General features: G+C 36.7%; 1 protein-coding gene across 1 annotated transcript; it reads left to right on the plus strand.

Annotated features, from left to right (window-relative positions):
• Positions 1–3,965: 3,965 nt before the first annotated feature.
• LOC126590327 (NAC domain-containing protein 1-like) lies at positions 3,966–5,981 on the plus strand. Its single transcript, XM_050255809.1, has 3 exons — positions 3,966–4,374; positions 4,835–5,121; positions 5,374–5,981. Exons 1-3 carry the CDS (start codon positions 3,966–3,968, stop codon positions 5,902–5,904), a joined length of 1,227 nt encoding a protein of 408 aa, XP_050111766.1. The 3' UTR covers positions 5,905–5,981.
• The last annotated feature ends 12,190 nt before the right edge of the window (positions 5,982–18,171 follow it).

An 18,171-nucleotide genomic window follows, 5' to 3' on the forward strand; every position in this document is an offset into this window, starting at 1 on the left:
TATGATGAGGAAACAGTGACGATCTTAGATTGGAAGGATAAGGTTCCTAGGAATAAAATTGTGCACATGGTTAAAGTTTTGTGGAGAAACCATTTTGTAGAGAAGTCTACTTGGGAGACGGAAGATCGTATGCGAGATTTATATCCACGTTTGTTTTATGGATATTGATATGTTGTATGCTAATGTACAGAAATTTCGGGGACGAAATTTTATTAAGGGGGTAGGTCGTGACGACCCGTCTCGAATTAATATATATTTTATCCTCGAATGTGTGGAAATGACAATTATACACTCGAGTCGTAGTGACGTGGATGTACGTATATGGTTTTAAATTATTTTCCCGTTGACGTAATTAAAACATACTCGATGTCACGAGAGTGTCGACGCAAATTAGGATCAAATCGAGTTCGTAACAGAAATGTTACGAACAAATAGGTGTAGATGAATAAGTTTTGGTTTTGCAACTAAACCTACCAATTATTTTCTTCTCTTTTCCTACAACCTTGGACCAATTGTTAGGCCCTAAAACATACCAATTGTTAGGCCCAATCAAGGCCTTGTTTCTTTTATTTAGGCACAATCCCGTAACACACACATACACTCACACGTGCAAACCTTCTGTTTCTCTCTTCTCTCTTCTTGATTCTTCTCCCTTGTCTGTACGATCCGAGCCTTTAACTCTTAAACACCATCCAAACTTCATTGATCGAGCTTGAGCTTTGCACCAATGTGTTCTTGGTGACTTCACGAACCCATCCGTACCATTGGATCAAAGAACGGATCACAGGAACCCGAGAACCTAGGAGTTCCAGAGTGGAGCTCTGTTGCTCCGTCATGATCGTGGTTATTTCACGGAGGTTTAAGGCTTAAGGGAGTCTTAAAACTACTCTTTAGAGACATGGGAACAAATTTTGGAAGGGTTTGGATGTCAGGATAGGCCAGTTCCTCGAGTTGCAGGTTGATTGGAATATTTAAAATATATTCTGACCATATTTCGTCAGTTTTAGGACGTTTGAGAGGTAAGATCATGTTCTACTCGTTCAGTTGATATAAAGTTTGTGAAATTTGGTTGAAAAACGAGGAAGATATTAAGGTTTAAATTTATTTCCAGAAACCGGTGAAGCAGTGGCGACCGACGATGGAATTCGGCGACCCACTGGAGAAGAAAAGAGAATATTCAGTCAACTTTGACGGAATATACTAACGGCGTCAAGTATATTTAATGGAATATTCTATTATTTAATGGAATATTCTCTAACGGCGTTAAAGTTTCCATCCAATGTGTCTGCGCGTGGCCGGCGCATGGGTCATCGAAAAATTATTCTAAAAATATGGGGATGCTTGTGGTGTTGAGTAGGCCACAATGATATATTCAAACTCCCCAATTGAGTAATGTATGAGAAGTTATTATACGGTTTTTTATTATGTGCTTAAATTAACGTTAAATTAGTGGTTTCACATATAGGCAAGACGTTCCTGGAGGACGAGCGTAGCCAGGCGAGACTCGGGGGTTACGACCCAGCTACATACCAATGAGTGGGCTTTTGGTTATATATATATACACACACGTATATATGATTTACATTTTCCCAGAAATTGTTTTAAATGAAATTATGTTTTAAATGCCATGTCAATTGCATAACATTTTAGTATATGCATTAGTATAGATACGCATATTATTACATGGTGTTGCGGACGCACAGGTAAGCTTCAGGTGAGTACATATTGATGATAGTGATTGCAGTGTGTATGATTATGTTGAGATACATTTAATGCTCATTATCCTGCACCCCGGTGTTAGTGCTCCGCCCTAGGCCAGGACCTAGTCTTCATGTGCTCGTTCACCTCCTGCACTACACGCTCACTTTGGATCCAAGGCAGGTGCCAGCCTGTCGTACATACCACATTAGGTGGTTCCGACTCGTAGGTGATTTGCGATACTTCGCGCAGCCTTCACATGATCGTAGCACTTGAGCGTATTTATTTACACCCAGTCTGTTGTACATACCATATAAGGTGGTTCCGCTCGTGTGTAGGAATTGGTTATGAGCTATAGATTCAGCCGTATAGGTCACGTTAGGTGACTCTGGCTGATATATCATTTTATTTTGGTTTACATCCCCTGGCTTACATATTTATCATTGATATACTTGACATGGCACATACTTTGGTTTGATTACTTTCGAGCATGATTTCTATATACGTATGTATTATTATTTTCTGGAAAATTGTACGGGTTTTATGGTGAGGGGTTATTATTTTTGGAAAGAGAAATGACTTTTAAAAGCTTTTTTTTTGCCCACTCACGTTTTCTGTTTTGCGCCCCTCTAGGTTCTAATTAGAGGTTCGTGTTGGTGGCTCATGAGGACTCTACGGCAGTTCTAACAGGCATCCATCAATGTAGGGGTTTCTTTCATATCCTGTATAATTAGTATTTAGCCTGCTGGATTGCACCTTAGTACCTACGCTCTGATTATGTGTATCTACACTCTAACACTTCCACTCGTACTTATATACTAGTCTAGTGTAAGTTAGTTAGTTTGGTTTTTATTTACCCATATTTTCATATAACAGTCACTTCTACACTGCGCACATGGCTACGTCATCACCACGTGATAGCTAGCACGTCTCGATTTAGGTCGAGGTGTGTCCGTTTTTGACGGAGCATACAACACTAACAGGTGCGCTTTTTTTTTCCCTTTCAAAAAGCAGTGCAAGTGTTTTTTGTATACCACAAAAATATCTCTAACATTTTTTTTTTGGCCAAAAATTGGCCAAACCGCTTTTGATAATTTGAAAATGTAATTTTAAACACTTAAAAAAATGTACAAGAGTGAGTAGTAATTACTTTATTTGTAAAGAAGAGATATCATGTGTACGTGTTATGAAAATACTAACTTTTGATCTCAACAACAATACTAGGATTAATAAAAAAAATTAATACCAGCCGGTGTTCAGAATTTGATTGGAATAGATATTCACTATATTGAATACCAAGACTTGATTCTCAAAGGCTCAATTTATTTTTTTTAGTTGAAATTATAAAACGTTGATGCCATAATTTAATTTATTCTTTAATAATTAAATCATATGTTTGTTGATGCCATTCATAAAACACCCTTACCCAGAATGTTTACTTGGACTTTGAATCCAACTGTGTTGGTTGATACCACAAAGGTGACAAAGCCATAAAAAGTGGTGATGTGAAAAATAAAAATAAATTTAAATCTAAAAGTGACTAAATGCAAGTGTGCGTATGTGAGCGAGATTGAATCCATTTCATACGTGATGTCAAAACATAAGTAAAGTATAGTAAAATGTGAATAAGAGTGCGCATGTGAATGAGATTGTATAAGTAAAGTATATTAAATGCAAGACTGCGCATCAAAGCATAAGTAAAGTATATTAAATGATTGCTTGAAAATATGCAAGAGTGTGTTTGTGAGCAGGATTGAACCCATTTCACCTAGAAACGAAACCATTTATGTAAATATATAACGTACTAATGTAAATTTGCGTATTCGTATAAAGTATGGCTAATAAATGAACTATTTTAAAATTATCGGATTTCGAAAAAAGGAGGACGGATTCTGGTTCAAAATGTGGAAAAAAGGGCGATCTTGGATTCCTCCACACGTTGTATATTCTCCTGATAATTATCATCAAAATTCATTTTCGAAACTCGAAAGGATATTCTCCATTCACCAACCAATACTATTATACAGGTGATAATTATCATAAAAAAAAAATTCAATTTCGAAAATATATCCTTTGACCAATCAGAGCTATAGCTAGGGTTTTATCTCAACATATCTAGTAAAAACAGGAGTTCGTTATTTAAATGTGTTCCAAAGTAGAACTCTTCCGCAAAAACACATTTTCTCAACGAGAGAAATTAAAAGAGAGAGAAGTAGTCAGTCATACTTACGTCTTTGTCAATGTCTTCTCCCTCAAAGAGTCCAAGTATGGAGCCTGTTGGGCAAAGTCATCCGCATCACAAGGCTTTTGTTGCTACTATTACTCAACAGGTGGCTTCTTATAGCCTTAGCCCTAAGAAGCGGTCACCTGCACAAGGTGATCAAGGTCAATTCACTCCGGCGAACGAGAGTGGTGCTTCTTTGACAGCCAACGTGTCCGCTGCCGCTGATGGTGCGGATCATGATCTTTCAGAAGACGAGGCAAACAGTTTCAATAACAACCTGAAAAAGGATCAAGATGAGTTTTTCAATTCCTTCCCACCTGGCTATAGGTTCAACCCATTTGATGGTGAACTTATTGTGCATTATCTCATGAAAAAGGTCTTGGATCAGCCCTTGCCGCCCAACCGGATCTTTGAAGTTAACCTATACCGCCACAATCCCGAAGTGCTTGCTGGTATTGTATATGTTCATAAATATATATGGTTCAATTATATTTTGAATTAATAATCTTTCAAATGGTGTACACATATAAGAGAGAGATTTTATGAACAAGTTTTGCTGGGGAAGCCAGATCGATGTTATTTAGTACTACTTTGTCATCCTTTACTTGTTTTAACAAAGGTTTGATATACGATTGCTATGCATTTAAACTTGAATGTTATAATTGATTACGGTCCTTATAGTACTACTTTAGTTAAAGTGTAATTACTTTCTTCATGTTAGTTTTGCTTAATTTGTTTCTTTTGTCATTCACTATTTGATTAACACATCAAAACTTTTCACTTTAATCTGAGATTAGATTAAACTTTAGTTTACTTAAAATTTTGTTTGATATATTTATGTAATTGGTGAAACTTTTAGATTATCAGAATTGATTACCATATAATAAATCTGTACCGGTTTGTGTAAAACAGAAAAATATGAGAAATATGGGGAGAAAGAATGGTATTTTTTTACTCCAAGGGACCGGAAGTATCGCAATGGAAGTCGCCCAAAGAGGGCAGCTGGGGATGGATATTGGAAGGCGACTGGAGCTGACAAGGAAGTAAAGTCATCTGATGGAGCTGTTGTTGGATGGAGAAAGGCTCTGGTTTTCTATAGGGGCAAACCCCCAAAGGGTGACAAGACCAACTGGATCATGCACGAGTTTCGAGTCAAGGATTCTCCTGTTCGAAGCAGAAGGGGTGAGAATGACATGAGGGTACGTAAATTCTCATTTTTCTAATTTAATTGAGTTCACAATGTTTTGAATATATAAGCATCATACAATTTTGGACCTGCATTCCATATGTGTGTGTATATATATCTTCAAATGCATGTACGAAATATATAAGGGACTCGTATTAAAAGTTAGTATAATGAAAAAACATGGATTCCCTTGTACCCGGAAAAAAAAACAGTATCCTTATATAAGATTTTTGGTGCTTATAAAACTACATTTCATGTTTTGCAGTTGGATAATTGGGTACTCTGTAGAATTTACAAGAAAGACAAAAATGGCAAAAGATGTGATAGTCGAAATCATGCTGAAATAATTTCTCCATTTTCGCATAGAATGAATGACGAAATCATGGAGATTGAGATGAGGGGCGATATTGTTGATCCATTACCTGAGTATGATCCTGCACTGGAGTATGACCACAAATACTCAAATAAAGGATATTCCCATATGGCATCCCTGCCAAACATTTGCGGTGGGATCCCAGTTAACATGATTTGCAATAATCAAATTCAATCAGTTGATGCAGCCTCTATGAATGCTAGCTGCTATGCAAATATGGAGCACTCGCAACCACTATGTGTTAGACCTCCATCGATGTCTTCTGAGAGTGTTCTCGGGCCTTATAGATATATGGATCAATCAACTATACTTCCAGATTACATGATGTTCGACATGAAGGGGTTTGGACATAGCCCTTACAGTACAAATAATTATCCAGCGCAATTCTCATCTTTGGATCATGTTTTTCCTTATACGGAGTAACATCCTATCGTTGATCTATGGCACTTATCAACTTCTGTTGTTATCGTCTGCTTTTGCTATGAATTTTAGGGTTTAGGTCGGATTTAGCTAGTCAGTTAGTCTTTGGAATGAGTCTATTATAAGTAGCTCTCAACCATCTAACGGAAGTATATTAAGGTTTATATATTATGCTACTTGGATTTATCTATGATGAAGGTACTTTATTTGTTTTTATATTACTATTTACCGCTTGTTTGCTATGAATTATGAATTCCAAATGTAAAAACATTTTACAAAAGATGCCCAGCACAAAAGCGCAATACTATATGGGCAGAAATTATTCATAGGTGAATTTCACCATTGTGTATCATAGTAGTTGAAACATGAACGAAATTCACCTATGAATTTTCTGGCCATGTTCGGCACTTACACACCATCAAAGCTTAGCCTTCTTGACACCTCATGACATCAGGGTTTATCCATCTTAGGTAAGATTTCTCCCTTCTAGGTATTTTGCCCCACTCAGTCTGTCTTTCTATGCCTCACAAGGCTTACAAAAATGTGCAGAGGAGACATCCCATATATGGCCAGTTTTTAGTTATTATTTTAGCTTCTGTTTGGTTGCTAAGGAAGCTCAGGTGTTTGGTTATTATTTCATTGTTTTGTTCTTTCAGCTTGTACTAGGCTCTATGGCCTAAAAAAGTTTAGGTATTTGGCTATTTTCTTTAAGCATCAGTGGCAAATTTAGGATTTGAATACTGGGGGGTCACAGTGTTAAGGGTCTAAATTTTTTAATAAAAATAGAACATGAAGCGTGCAAAAAAATTTCAGTTATTCATTGAGACATTTTGTTGAACATATGGTGGACTTGTTGTCGTCAGGCAAACCATGGTATGCACCTGCCAACATATATCAACATATGCTGAAGCATATTGATGCGTGTTATCTAGAGAATTTGTCAAGTGCTATCAGCGCAACCTGCCGAGTGTTGCTGAGATATGCCTAGCAGACATTAAATCAACACTTGGTGGGCACAAAAGAGACCCATACCAAACATTCGAAGGGTCTTCAGAAGACCTTCACATGTATATTTTTTAGACTCCAGGTGTACCTTGATCCCAATGTATATCTACCTGCATTTCATGTCTTCTAGCCTTCTACTTCTATTAGAGAGGTGGTAAAAATATAATATAAAAAATGTAGTAAGTTTATCATTACATAATTTTAACATATACTTGTGTTCGTAATATACATGACAAAAACTACCGTATGATGACAGATTGAGGCAATACAAGTAAGGTAAATCCATCCTAGCTATAGTTTATTTTCAAACTAGGAGTTCTATCCTTGCTCACTTGTATTAGAGAGATGATCATCAATGTGATCAACAATAATGATCGAAATAACTTATGTTATTCACTTATCTCATACTCATCCCACCCCACCCCACCCCACACTTCACTCCATCTGAATTGTGCGGAGAGGTCAATAAGCTTCACGTAGTATAAAAATAAGTTTGGTAAATTTTTTATTTGATAATGCTTGCATTCTCATTTGGGGATGCAAACATTTCTCCACTTGCAAATAACTTATTTTTACCATATAAATTTCATAATCGTAACTATTCAGTCTCTCAATCTTCATTTGAAGATCAATTCTACAAAAAAAATCATTTGAATCTAACATGGTTTAGTCATCTAAATGCATCATAAAAATCAACGGTTCATTAGGAATATATTATTTGGTACCTACACTACAAGAAAAATGACATTTAATGACAAATTTTATGGCGTTTCAGAAAAAACATGTCATTAATGTATATAACACTGAGGTGTTTAAAATCTGCATCATTAAATATATATATATATATATATATATATATATATATATATATAAAGGAATTTAATGACGTTCATAAGAGTATCTCCAATGCAAAGACTTGACGCAGTAGGCATCCACCATTTTTCTGCGAAGCATTGGAGTACATGAGGGAATTTCTCAAGAAGTATTCTGCTAATGACGTATACAGCCTTCCCAAAGAATGTCAAGAATCTATTGATTTGGCATTAACCAGTTGAGCCGCTAAGCAAATCATCCAAAAGGAATCTTATTCGGCCATGAAAGCCAGGTTCCAGTACATACGAGAGGCCAGGGTGTTGGGATTCAAGGTAGATCCATATGTTGACTTAGACCCCACAAAACTGCCTTTCTCTTTGGATGACTTGCAATATCTTCGAGGTTATTTTCAAGTATTCTCAACCGTCTCTTTGTTTGGCCTCACTACAGAGGAAACAACGTGAGTGGAACGTTTGCATACATATCTCGATGTTTGAAATGTTGGAATAACCTTAGTTATTAGCATGCATACTAGGTCACGATTTGAAATTAGATAAGAAAGACTTACCTAGTGCAGCCATGGTTACTGTTAACACACTCAAGAATTCTTCTACTCACTCAAGACCTTATGTTCCAATGGTGATAGAACCCTAATGGCAGAATGTATTTCTCTGTGAGCAGGGAACTCTTGCACTTATAGAAGCAATGACAGCCAACTCCCATCTATCGTGGAGGGTTGGTTATTTTCCCATTGCTTCAAATCCCAATCGTGTAGAGGTGGTTGTGATTATTGCTTCCTTTCAAATGCATGATGAAAGTATACCCCTCATTATATGATGTAGCTTTCCACGTATCCAAACTCTTATTAATTTGTATTATCAACATATTATTTCTCCTTTATCTTTAACTAGTTGAGTCCGCATAGGATTCTTACATTCTCCCACATGGACTTTAACTAGTTATAGTCTGAAATAATATGTCCATGACAAATTATTCCTTAGCGATCACCTTTGAGTTTATCGCAACTATCATCATATACACATCCATCAATATTCGTTTGAGACTTGAACCCTAGAAAGCAACCCTAGAAAGCAATGCATGTACTAATACTGCACGCACCCTAGAATCACAATCCTCAAAACCATATCATATGATGCAATTGATATATCTGTATATATACATTTCATACAAGTAATTTACTACTCATATCACAACCAAACCCCCACCCCCCCCCCCCCCCCCCCCCCCCACATTTTAACCCAGTATACCTTTATAATCCAAGTTTCAAGACTTCATTCTTAACCACTGGACATTAGCCTCTCAGATTCCTGCATAACAACTAAATCAATATGTTCTTTGGAACAATGATTAGTTATTTAATTGCATGTAACAAAATTAAACTAATATGACATTGTCAATTCTTAGCTTGCAGGAAAATTAACCAAAGTCTTGAAATAGAAGATGTAGCAAAACATGTAGTGGCTTCCTTTACTCCCACATTTCAGCATAATCGAAATAGTCAAGAACTCCCATTTTCGACTTGCTATTTAAATATGACAAATAAAATGATGAATGCATCTTGTAACATGTATCTAATGCTACAATCATCTTCGGTCATTTATCAAACTTCAATGAGTTTGCCTAAATGCTTTCAATAAAGCCTCAATTCTGCCTTATGCAGATGAACTAGTTATTCACTAAATAATCATGACATGAAGTAGAAAATAAAGATGTACTTTATGTGTCTGCCAACATCTTCATCTTATGATCAATTTCCAACAAAAGTGCTCAATGCGTCAAATGAAGCTGACCCTAGCTGTAAGTACTGCTAATAATCATACATACATGAGCACTCTCAAAATGCAACTAAATAAAGGCTTTAGTCTCACAAAATTGTTTCAAGAATCAAACACTCATGAATAAATATGAATGAAAAATCACAACAGTATCACAACTAATCTTTCATGCATAATATTTCTTTAACATTCATCTAAACATGTATGATGGATACACAAAACCATACCAAAGACAATCAAGTGGTACAAATCAATTAGACCATAGTCGGACCGATATTTAACATTAGTTCTTAATGCCCTCAAACTCTTTATAAAGACCAACATGTAACCCATCCAATGAAACCATATGCATGAGACAAGGGAAGATAGACAATGCACATATACATCATATCTACATTATATATATTCATGCAATGTAATCATGTTGTATATTAAAGATCATGATTTAACTCAAAATCTTCATCAACCAGTTTCAAAATATTATACATTTCATCAGAGAAGGAAAATTTAGCTTTAGTTCACTCTTTCAAGTTGATTGTGACAATACATGAACAACTCCCACAATCTTTTAGAGCTTAATATATGTAGGAAAAGTAAATGAGCGTGAAGCCCAAAATTTCTTTTACTTATTCTCCCACATGGGCAAAACACTTATTAATTTATTATTTCACGAAAACTACGAATGATAGTTGCTTAAAATTTTAAACAACATAGATTAGAAGTCCAAAACTAAATTCCAGGAGTTAGTCCCAATTAGGATAGGATTTACCATAATTGGTTTTTCTTTTCTATACAAACAAACAAGAATTCTTGTGCAATTCAGAGTGCGGATGGGAGAAAGGAATCAGCATCCTCATATAAAATACTTAAAAGAAATAGCCTTCAACTCTTTTCACAGGATAAGAAAAAACCATCGAATAAAAGCTATATAAGAAAAGAACGGTCAAACCAAAGGCAGACAGGTTTCAAGGAAACTAAGGGCTGGTATGGTATTGCTGTACTTTAAAAAAAAACTGTTGTGAGAATAAGCGGCTGTGCTGTGAGAATAAACGGTTGTGAAATAAATCAGCAGAGTGTTTGGTAAACTTTTTTGTAAAAGTGCTTTTGGAAAAAAAAAGCAGTCTGATAGTGGCTCTTTTCATTAAAGGAGCACTGTAGCTCCGTGTGCTTTGAAAAAAAGCCAGTTTTCCAAAGTTACAAATAGCAACTTCAGCTTTTTCCTTTGAATTCAGCTTATTCTCAGAACAGCTTCCAAAATAAGCCTTTTTTTTTTTCAGTTTACCAAACACCTAAAACCCTCACAGCTTTTTTTCATGGGTGCTTTTTTTTAAGCACCTCACTCCCAAACCACCCCTAAAACTGGTCATCAAGTTCCAATAACCGGAAAAAGCAACCAACACGGAGATAAATTTAACTTCTAGAGATGGGCAAAGGAAAATGCAGTTTATTGAAACAAATTATTCCAGCAAGTTCCAGTTCACATACCAATTGAAAATTTTCAAACTAGTTTGACTAAGTATGAAAAGTATGCACAACATCATCCAATAATTACTCGACCAAGAGTCCTGCCTATAAATATGGTTTCACACTTTGACCCGCCAATCTCTGTATTATTCAAGGCCAATACTAAAGTAAAAGTCAAGATTTGTTCTGCTAAAAACAATTATACTGCAGACACCCACTAGTACCCTATGTCATTGGACTAGAACATGAAGTTGTCTCATAATTTCATTAAATACCGTACGGTATATCACAGTTTGAACCATTTATTATGTCTTTGTTTGGAAAGATTAGTCTCATGTAATAAACTGTTGGTCACAATTTCATTTAAGAAACTCCTTGAACAAAATTTCCTAATAATTCCCATTTTGGTGAAAAATTATATAAACATTTGTTCAAGAGTGATTTATCATTGTTATTGCTCCTACAAAAACTGTTAGTTTCACTAACCTTTGAGCTGAGTTATTTTTATCCTTATGCCTTTCAACCTGCGTCTGAGAAACTTTACACACATGAATAGTGATCAATATTCAAGACTACAAGTCCAGGATCAATTTAAGAAAACAACTTTATAAAGGGTATGATAATTCATTTAAGGAGACAACAGACTATCAATATCCGAAGAAATTCAAAGTTCATAAATGCATGTTCGTGTCACACCTTTGGGCAAGAAACACAAACTGCCATTTATTGTTTATGTATTCATGTTTTCTTTCCCCACAACCAAAACTAATACTGAAAAGACAAAACCAAACTTTGAGGCAATCAGTCAGAAAAATTAAAACAAATTATGGCATAATTATCATACTTCAGCATTTATATCGAGCTTAGTAGAGTAAGCTTATAACCCAAGTAGGAGACCCTTTAGACATCACCCTGACTACATTCAGGGGACGAGTGCCTTCATATTAGTTGTGCCAATCCTGATTAAGGCCATCTAGATCATCGAGACTAGTTGATGCTTAGAACTTGAAAGGAGAAACCAAGCTATTTCTGGAACCTCGACTACAAATAATTGATAACTATCCTTACAGAGAGCCATATGAAGTATTAATTGCCCCATGTATATAAAAATAGACTTTCCAAACCAATGGAACATAATGGCTTGCATTGTATAGCGGCATACCACCCAAACAATATTAGGAAGCTACCCGAGTCAGACCAGTGAAATCTTGCTCCTTGTGTCCATGTACCATGAAATTCAAATAAAGTAAGCATGTAAAGAGTTATCACAGGGGGCATTAAACTGATAAGAGAAACCCAATATTTTATAAAGCTCCAGTGAAGTGGAAAGCGTGATGCTTACGGAAGGCTAAGTGAAACTAAAGTCCCAATCATCACATGTGATGGGACCTGCCTTCGCACCCAAAACACAAACTATATTCTCAAAAACTGGACAATAGCCGGCCGCGATAAAACCCAATGAATAAAGAACAAAATACCCCTGTGAACACGGAAAATTCCTGAAACGAAAGAGACAAGAACGACGTGCACAAACAAATATTTGTATTTGATGATTTTGGGTTACAATCTCTCTTTATTTTGATCATCTGATTCGATCTCCGTAAGGTGTTGATTTATGGGTGTTTCGTTGATCCAAGGGCCGTCGAGGCTTGATCTTGGATGAACAGTTGGAAGTTTCTTCAAAGGGCCGTGGGCTTGATCTTTGAAGGTGGATTTGAGCGGATCTTCAAGGGCGTTTGGGCTTGATCTTGAAGAACAGTGATGAACGGATCTTAAAGGGCTTTTGGGCTTGATCTTGAAGAACGGTTGGATGTGTGGATTTGTCGACGTTTGTTGATCCAAAGGGCCGTTGGGGCTTGATCTTGGATGAACGGATGATGAATGATGGTGCTTTCTTCAAGGGCCGTCGGAGCTTGATCTTGGATTGGTGGATGATTGTTGATCCAAAGGGTCGTTGGGGCTTGATCTTGGATGAACGATGAACGAAGAACGAAGAACACTTTCTTGATTCTTCGGGATTTGCTGGATGCTTGAGAGCTTCAGAGTTTCAGAGCTTCCGAGCTTCAAGGTGTAATATGAATTGGTTCCCCCCCCTTAAATGAATGAAATAGGCTTGTATTTATAGAATTTTCCACTGCCTAATTTTGAATATAATATCCCAGATGAAATAAGTCGTTTCTGCCAGGTGTTGACACGTGTCCTATTTGATGACTTTTCCAACTCATTTCAATTTTCGTTGAGTCACACGCTACGTGTAAAATTTATGTAATACATGAGCGTTGACACTTTGATTTATCGGTCAACGTTTATTTACCGAAATTTCGATGTCTACAACCCCTGAGAATAAAGAACAAAATGCCCCAAGATCAACTCTCAGATCATTGATATTGAAGGGATCAAAACAGCCAGTGCTCAATAGATTCTTCAAAGAAAGAAAAAGACACCCAATTCCATATACACTAGTATAAATCTTGAATGATTAGACTACTAAAGTAAATAGAAATCACCTAACCTATGTGATTAGTAAAGATTAAAAAAAAGGAAAACTAATGAAAAGAGCTTGAAAATTTTGAGTTTTAATGATAAGGACAAAATAAAGGGTAAAGTGAATAGTACCAGGATTGACTTTTTAGTGTAAAAATGTGGTTTTTCGTTAAAGTGAACAGTACCGGGTGTTTTTCGTTAAAGTTCCCTTAAAAAAATGGGCAAAGCCAAAACTTGCTTGAATCTTGATTCGACCTAATCGAGCCAGTTATACCCAAAAGCACATACATTTCATTCCAGCTAAAGATATAAACTTTGGTAATTGAAGCAGAAAACCAAAAAGCCTCACATTGCCTCAGGTGCATGCGTATGTTTGATGAAACCTTAATCTTTACCATGAACTTAGATCACAATGATACAAATAGAGCTAGAAGACATACCTGACGAAGCCAAGCTAACATTGTCAGTGGTTGTAAATGCATGTTTATATCACACCTTTGAGCAAGAGATATAAACTGCCATTGTCCTTTGTTGTACAACCATCACTATAGGATCTTATCATGCAATTATATCATGTCTTTGGACAAGAATGTAGCCTGATCAATATGATGCTATACACTGATTAAAAACACCTAACAACTTATACATTCTCCTATTTGGAAAAGAATGTGAACATTTCATGGGTTTTTGAACCACAATGCATGTAAATAGGAAATTGGTTATTCCTTTTGAGTAAACCTTCATCTTTCTGAGCAACAAGCCGTTGTACAATCCCAGCGGACCTTGCTCTCGCACGATCTCTCCCAATGTCAGGAATGATGGGTTGACCCAGAAGACAACGACTCGCCGTTCAGTTGGAGCATCGTCTTCGTTACGTCTACCAGAAATGTCGTCTCCGCCACCATGGCCAAGACCGAGGCCAGAAAGATCTTCCTAAGGCTTTGCGATCTTCGCTTGGTTTCATCGTCAACAAGAGTAAAAACCTTAGAAATTGAATCACTCAATGCATCATTTCCCAGACCAAAATTTCCATAAAATCCCCAACTCCATAAACCAACACAAACACAAAGAAGAGAAATACATATTAGTGGAAGAGTTATAGTGCCCACGATAAAAAGAAATAAACTGCAGCAATCACCTTACAAATTTTATACATTCTTAAAGCATTAGGATCAAGGAAGAAAATATCGGTAATATCGGAAATATCGGTAGTCCGAAAAAACGGAAATATCGATGGAAATATCGGGATAATATCGATATCGATAAAAATTACATGGAAACCACGGAAATTGTAAGAAAAACTTGGAAATTTTTATTGAAACTTTGTAGGATGTTTATTTAGTCAATTATCTATTAGTTTATCACAAAAAATTGGAAGGAAATGCATTGCATGATGGATTTAACTGATTTAAGTTGATTATATAGCGAGCTGGCAAACATTGTGAGTGTAGAAAATATATAATAATTAATGAAAGAAGTTTAAACACATCATAATCATTTATATATAATGAATTAGTACAATATTTTACACTTTATACATTGCATGGTAAGATACATGAGTGACTAAGTACCACATAGAGTTCCTATGAGGTTCAAAATTTTCACTATCTTCATCATCACTATGTGCAGAGTAAGTGTATTGTGAAGAGTAGTTAGCAACCATGGCAATGGCTTTCAAGAACCGAAACCCAAAAGTCAATAGGAAACCGAATACTTCGGTATTTTTCGGGATTTCAGGATTACCAAACAAATGGGATTTGGAAACCAATCCCATATCGAAAATTTCGGTATTTTTCGGGATGGTTTTGGTTTGGGACTTTTTCGGTTTGGTTTGGGATTTTCAGGAATTTTTTCCAACCATACATGTAAGTGACCAAATAAAAAATAGAAAAATTAAAAACCACATGCCATTGACTAAGTAATTAATTGACACAATTTAAAATATAATACCACAAAAAATTTGGAATATGTGCAAATTTGTTTCTTGCAAAAAGAATTCAAAACAAAACCATATATATAAATAGTTTAGCATGTTTTCACAAAAACGTAAGTGGTATAGTGGTCAAGTCGCTAAAGGAGTTAGATGGGAGGGGTTCGAATCCCTTTATGTGCATGTTTGAGACTTTTCAGAAATTTTCAAATATTTTTATGTTCATCTCGCGATATTATATATAATATCGCGATAATATCGATAATAATATCGATATTATCGCGATATATTAACGATAATTAAAAAATACTCACGAAATATCGTTATATGAAAAAAACTATAATATCGGCGAAATATCGCCGATATTATCGATTTTTAAATCTATGATTAGGATTTCTTATTAATTCATTGGATCTAGGGTTTGCTAACTAGGCTCTGATACCAAATGTTGGAATAACCTTAGTTATTAGCATGTATACTAGGTCACGATTTGAAATTAGATAAGAAAGACTTACCTAGTGCAGCCATGGTTAATGTTAACACACTCAATAATTCTTCTACTCACTCAAGACCTTATGTTCCAATGGTGATAGAACCCTCATTGCAGAACGTATTTCTCTGTGAGCAGGGAACTCTTGCACTTATAGAAGCAATGACAGCCAACTCCCATCTATCGTGGAGGGTTGGTTATTTTCCCATTGCTTCAAATCTCAATCGTGTAGAGGTGGTTGTGATTATTGCTTCCTTTCAAATGCACAATGAAAGTATACCCCTCATTATATGATGTAGCTTTCCATGTATCCAAACTCTTATTAATTTGTATTATCAACATATTATTTCTCCTTTATCTTTAACTAGTTGAGTCCACTTAGGATTCTTACATGAAATGCCAAGATTGCTTTCCAACGACAACTTTATAAGGAAGCCCAAGCAACAGCTGTCAAAACTAGCCAGAGGCTGATCGACAAGCAAGCTATTCTAGAGTCCGCCACTGACAATACCGGCAATATGCCTAAGGCCAGTTCTACATTTGTGTCTGGATTCCCAAACAATTCGGTCGTGCTAATAGTTACAGGGACTACGGTTGTCCCGGCCAATGACAGGGAGTCAGATGGAGACAAGGGGGCAGACACAATTTGGCTGATAAGGAAATTACCACAATGGGGCCTTCAGTCCTCGACAACATGGAAATCAACATGGTCCATGTTCTTTCCCCTGAGTTCTAACCAGCAGCACATCAGCCAAATTTCTTAGAAGGGGATGTGACAGTGGAAGAATAGACACAGGTTGACTAGCCATGAGGACAAACTTAAGGTTGCCCTAGTTGAACTCTTCTCGTGTAGCTCGGCCACCAACCTCTATCATCTAAAGTCTTCTTACATCACTACACATATCGAAGGTTGCCCGATTTCAAAGGTATTCGTCGATTGTGGGGCAACGATGAACATTATCCAGTATTAGTCATGAAGGCCCTTCGCCGCTCGAAAGACGAGCCCATTTGGTCTGGCATCACCATGATTAGCTTTGTAGGAGACAAGCCTCAAACCAAAGGTGTTCTACCTTTAGAAGTCACAATTGTTGGCCGTCCTCACATGACATTGTTTTTCGTTATTGATTCAAAGATCGAGTACAATGCCTTGCTTGGCCGTGACTGGATTCACTGGAATAGTTGTATTCCATTATCTCTTTACCAGGTCTTGATTTTTAGGGATAACAAGTCAGATGTGGTTCATCTAGCCGACAACTAGCTATTTGAAACTAATATGATTCACACCGGTTATTATGATGAACATGTAGTTACATTACCCTTCAAGGTTTCAATGATTCGGGATGGCTGACACATATCTCTGTTAAAAAAGCCATTGAAGTTGGCACCGAAATCATTTAACAGGATTTGACGAGACTTAAATTGGCTGATCTTTTTTATTTTTCCAATGAATAGTACAACCATTAGCAATCGTCGACAGGTCGCAGTTTTATGCCTTGTGGAACGTCTACTGGCCCATTAGTACACCATTTCAAAAGAACCCAACATTGGCGTTAACTTAATTGAGTTTCTCACCTAAGAAGAAAATGGCGCGGCTCTTCTGCTCAAAAAGGTCAAAGCAGCTCCAGCCGAGCTCGAACTTACAAATTATGCTAGAGATTTCTGTTTTAATGCATGCATGCTCTTGGTGCATTTTTCCAGAATCCGGCAAGGGACTTCGGCCAACTTCCTTTGAATCCAAGGTAGATTCAAGCTTCATTAGTCCAAATTTGGGTTTAGGGTAATTCCCTAGGCCTTAATTCATGTTTCAAGGTTGTTTTGGAGTGTGAAATCGTTGAAAACGAGCTTGGGGAAGCCCTTACAACATTCTGGTTCTTTTTGCAATTTATGGCAAGGTTCTAGTGCTGGCAAGTAGCGGCAGACGGTGGTCTCCGCTTGGGTTAACGGTGACATCATCGTCTCCGTTAGATTTAACGAAATCTTATAATGGAAAAGGTATATTCTGTTAACTTTTAATTAAACCTCACCACAACGAGGAGTGGCTCCAGCGACGACGAGTGTGACATCTACTCACCCAATCATGGCGGCTAGTACAACGGAGCATTAGCCAACAACGGTGGCCCACGGCGGTGCGTGTTTCCCGGCGCGTGACACAATCGTGGCAGTGCGTGGTTGGAGCACGACGGTGCGTGACAAACCTAAGACCTAATCCTAGGTTTTTTGGTGTTCTAAATCACGTGGTTCCCTCCATTTGTGTAAATTCTATATCTAAATGGTAGTTTTGGGAAATG

This window comes from Malus sylvestris, chromosome 11 (genome assembly GCF_916048215.2).
Source record: "Malus sylvestris chromosome 11, drMalSylv7.2, whole genome shotgun sequence".
NCBI lineage: Eukaryota > Viridiplantae > Streptophyta > Magnoliopsida > Rosales > Rosaceae > Malus > Malus sylvestris.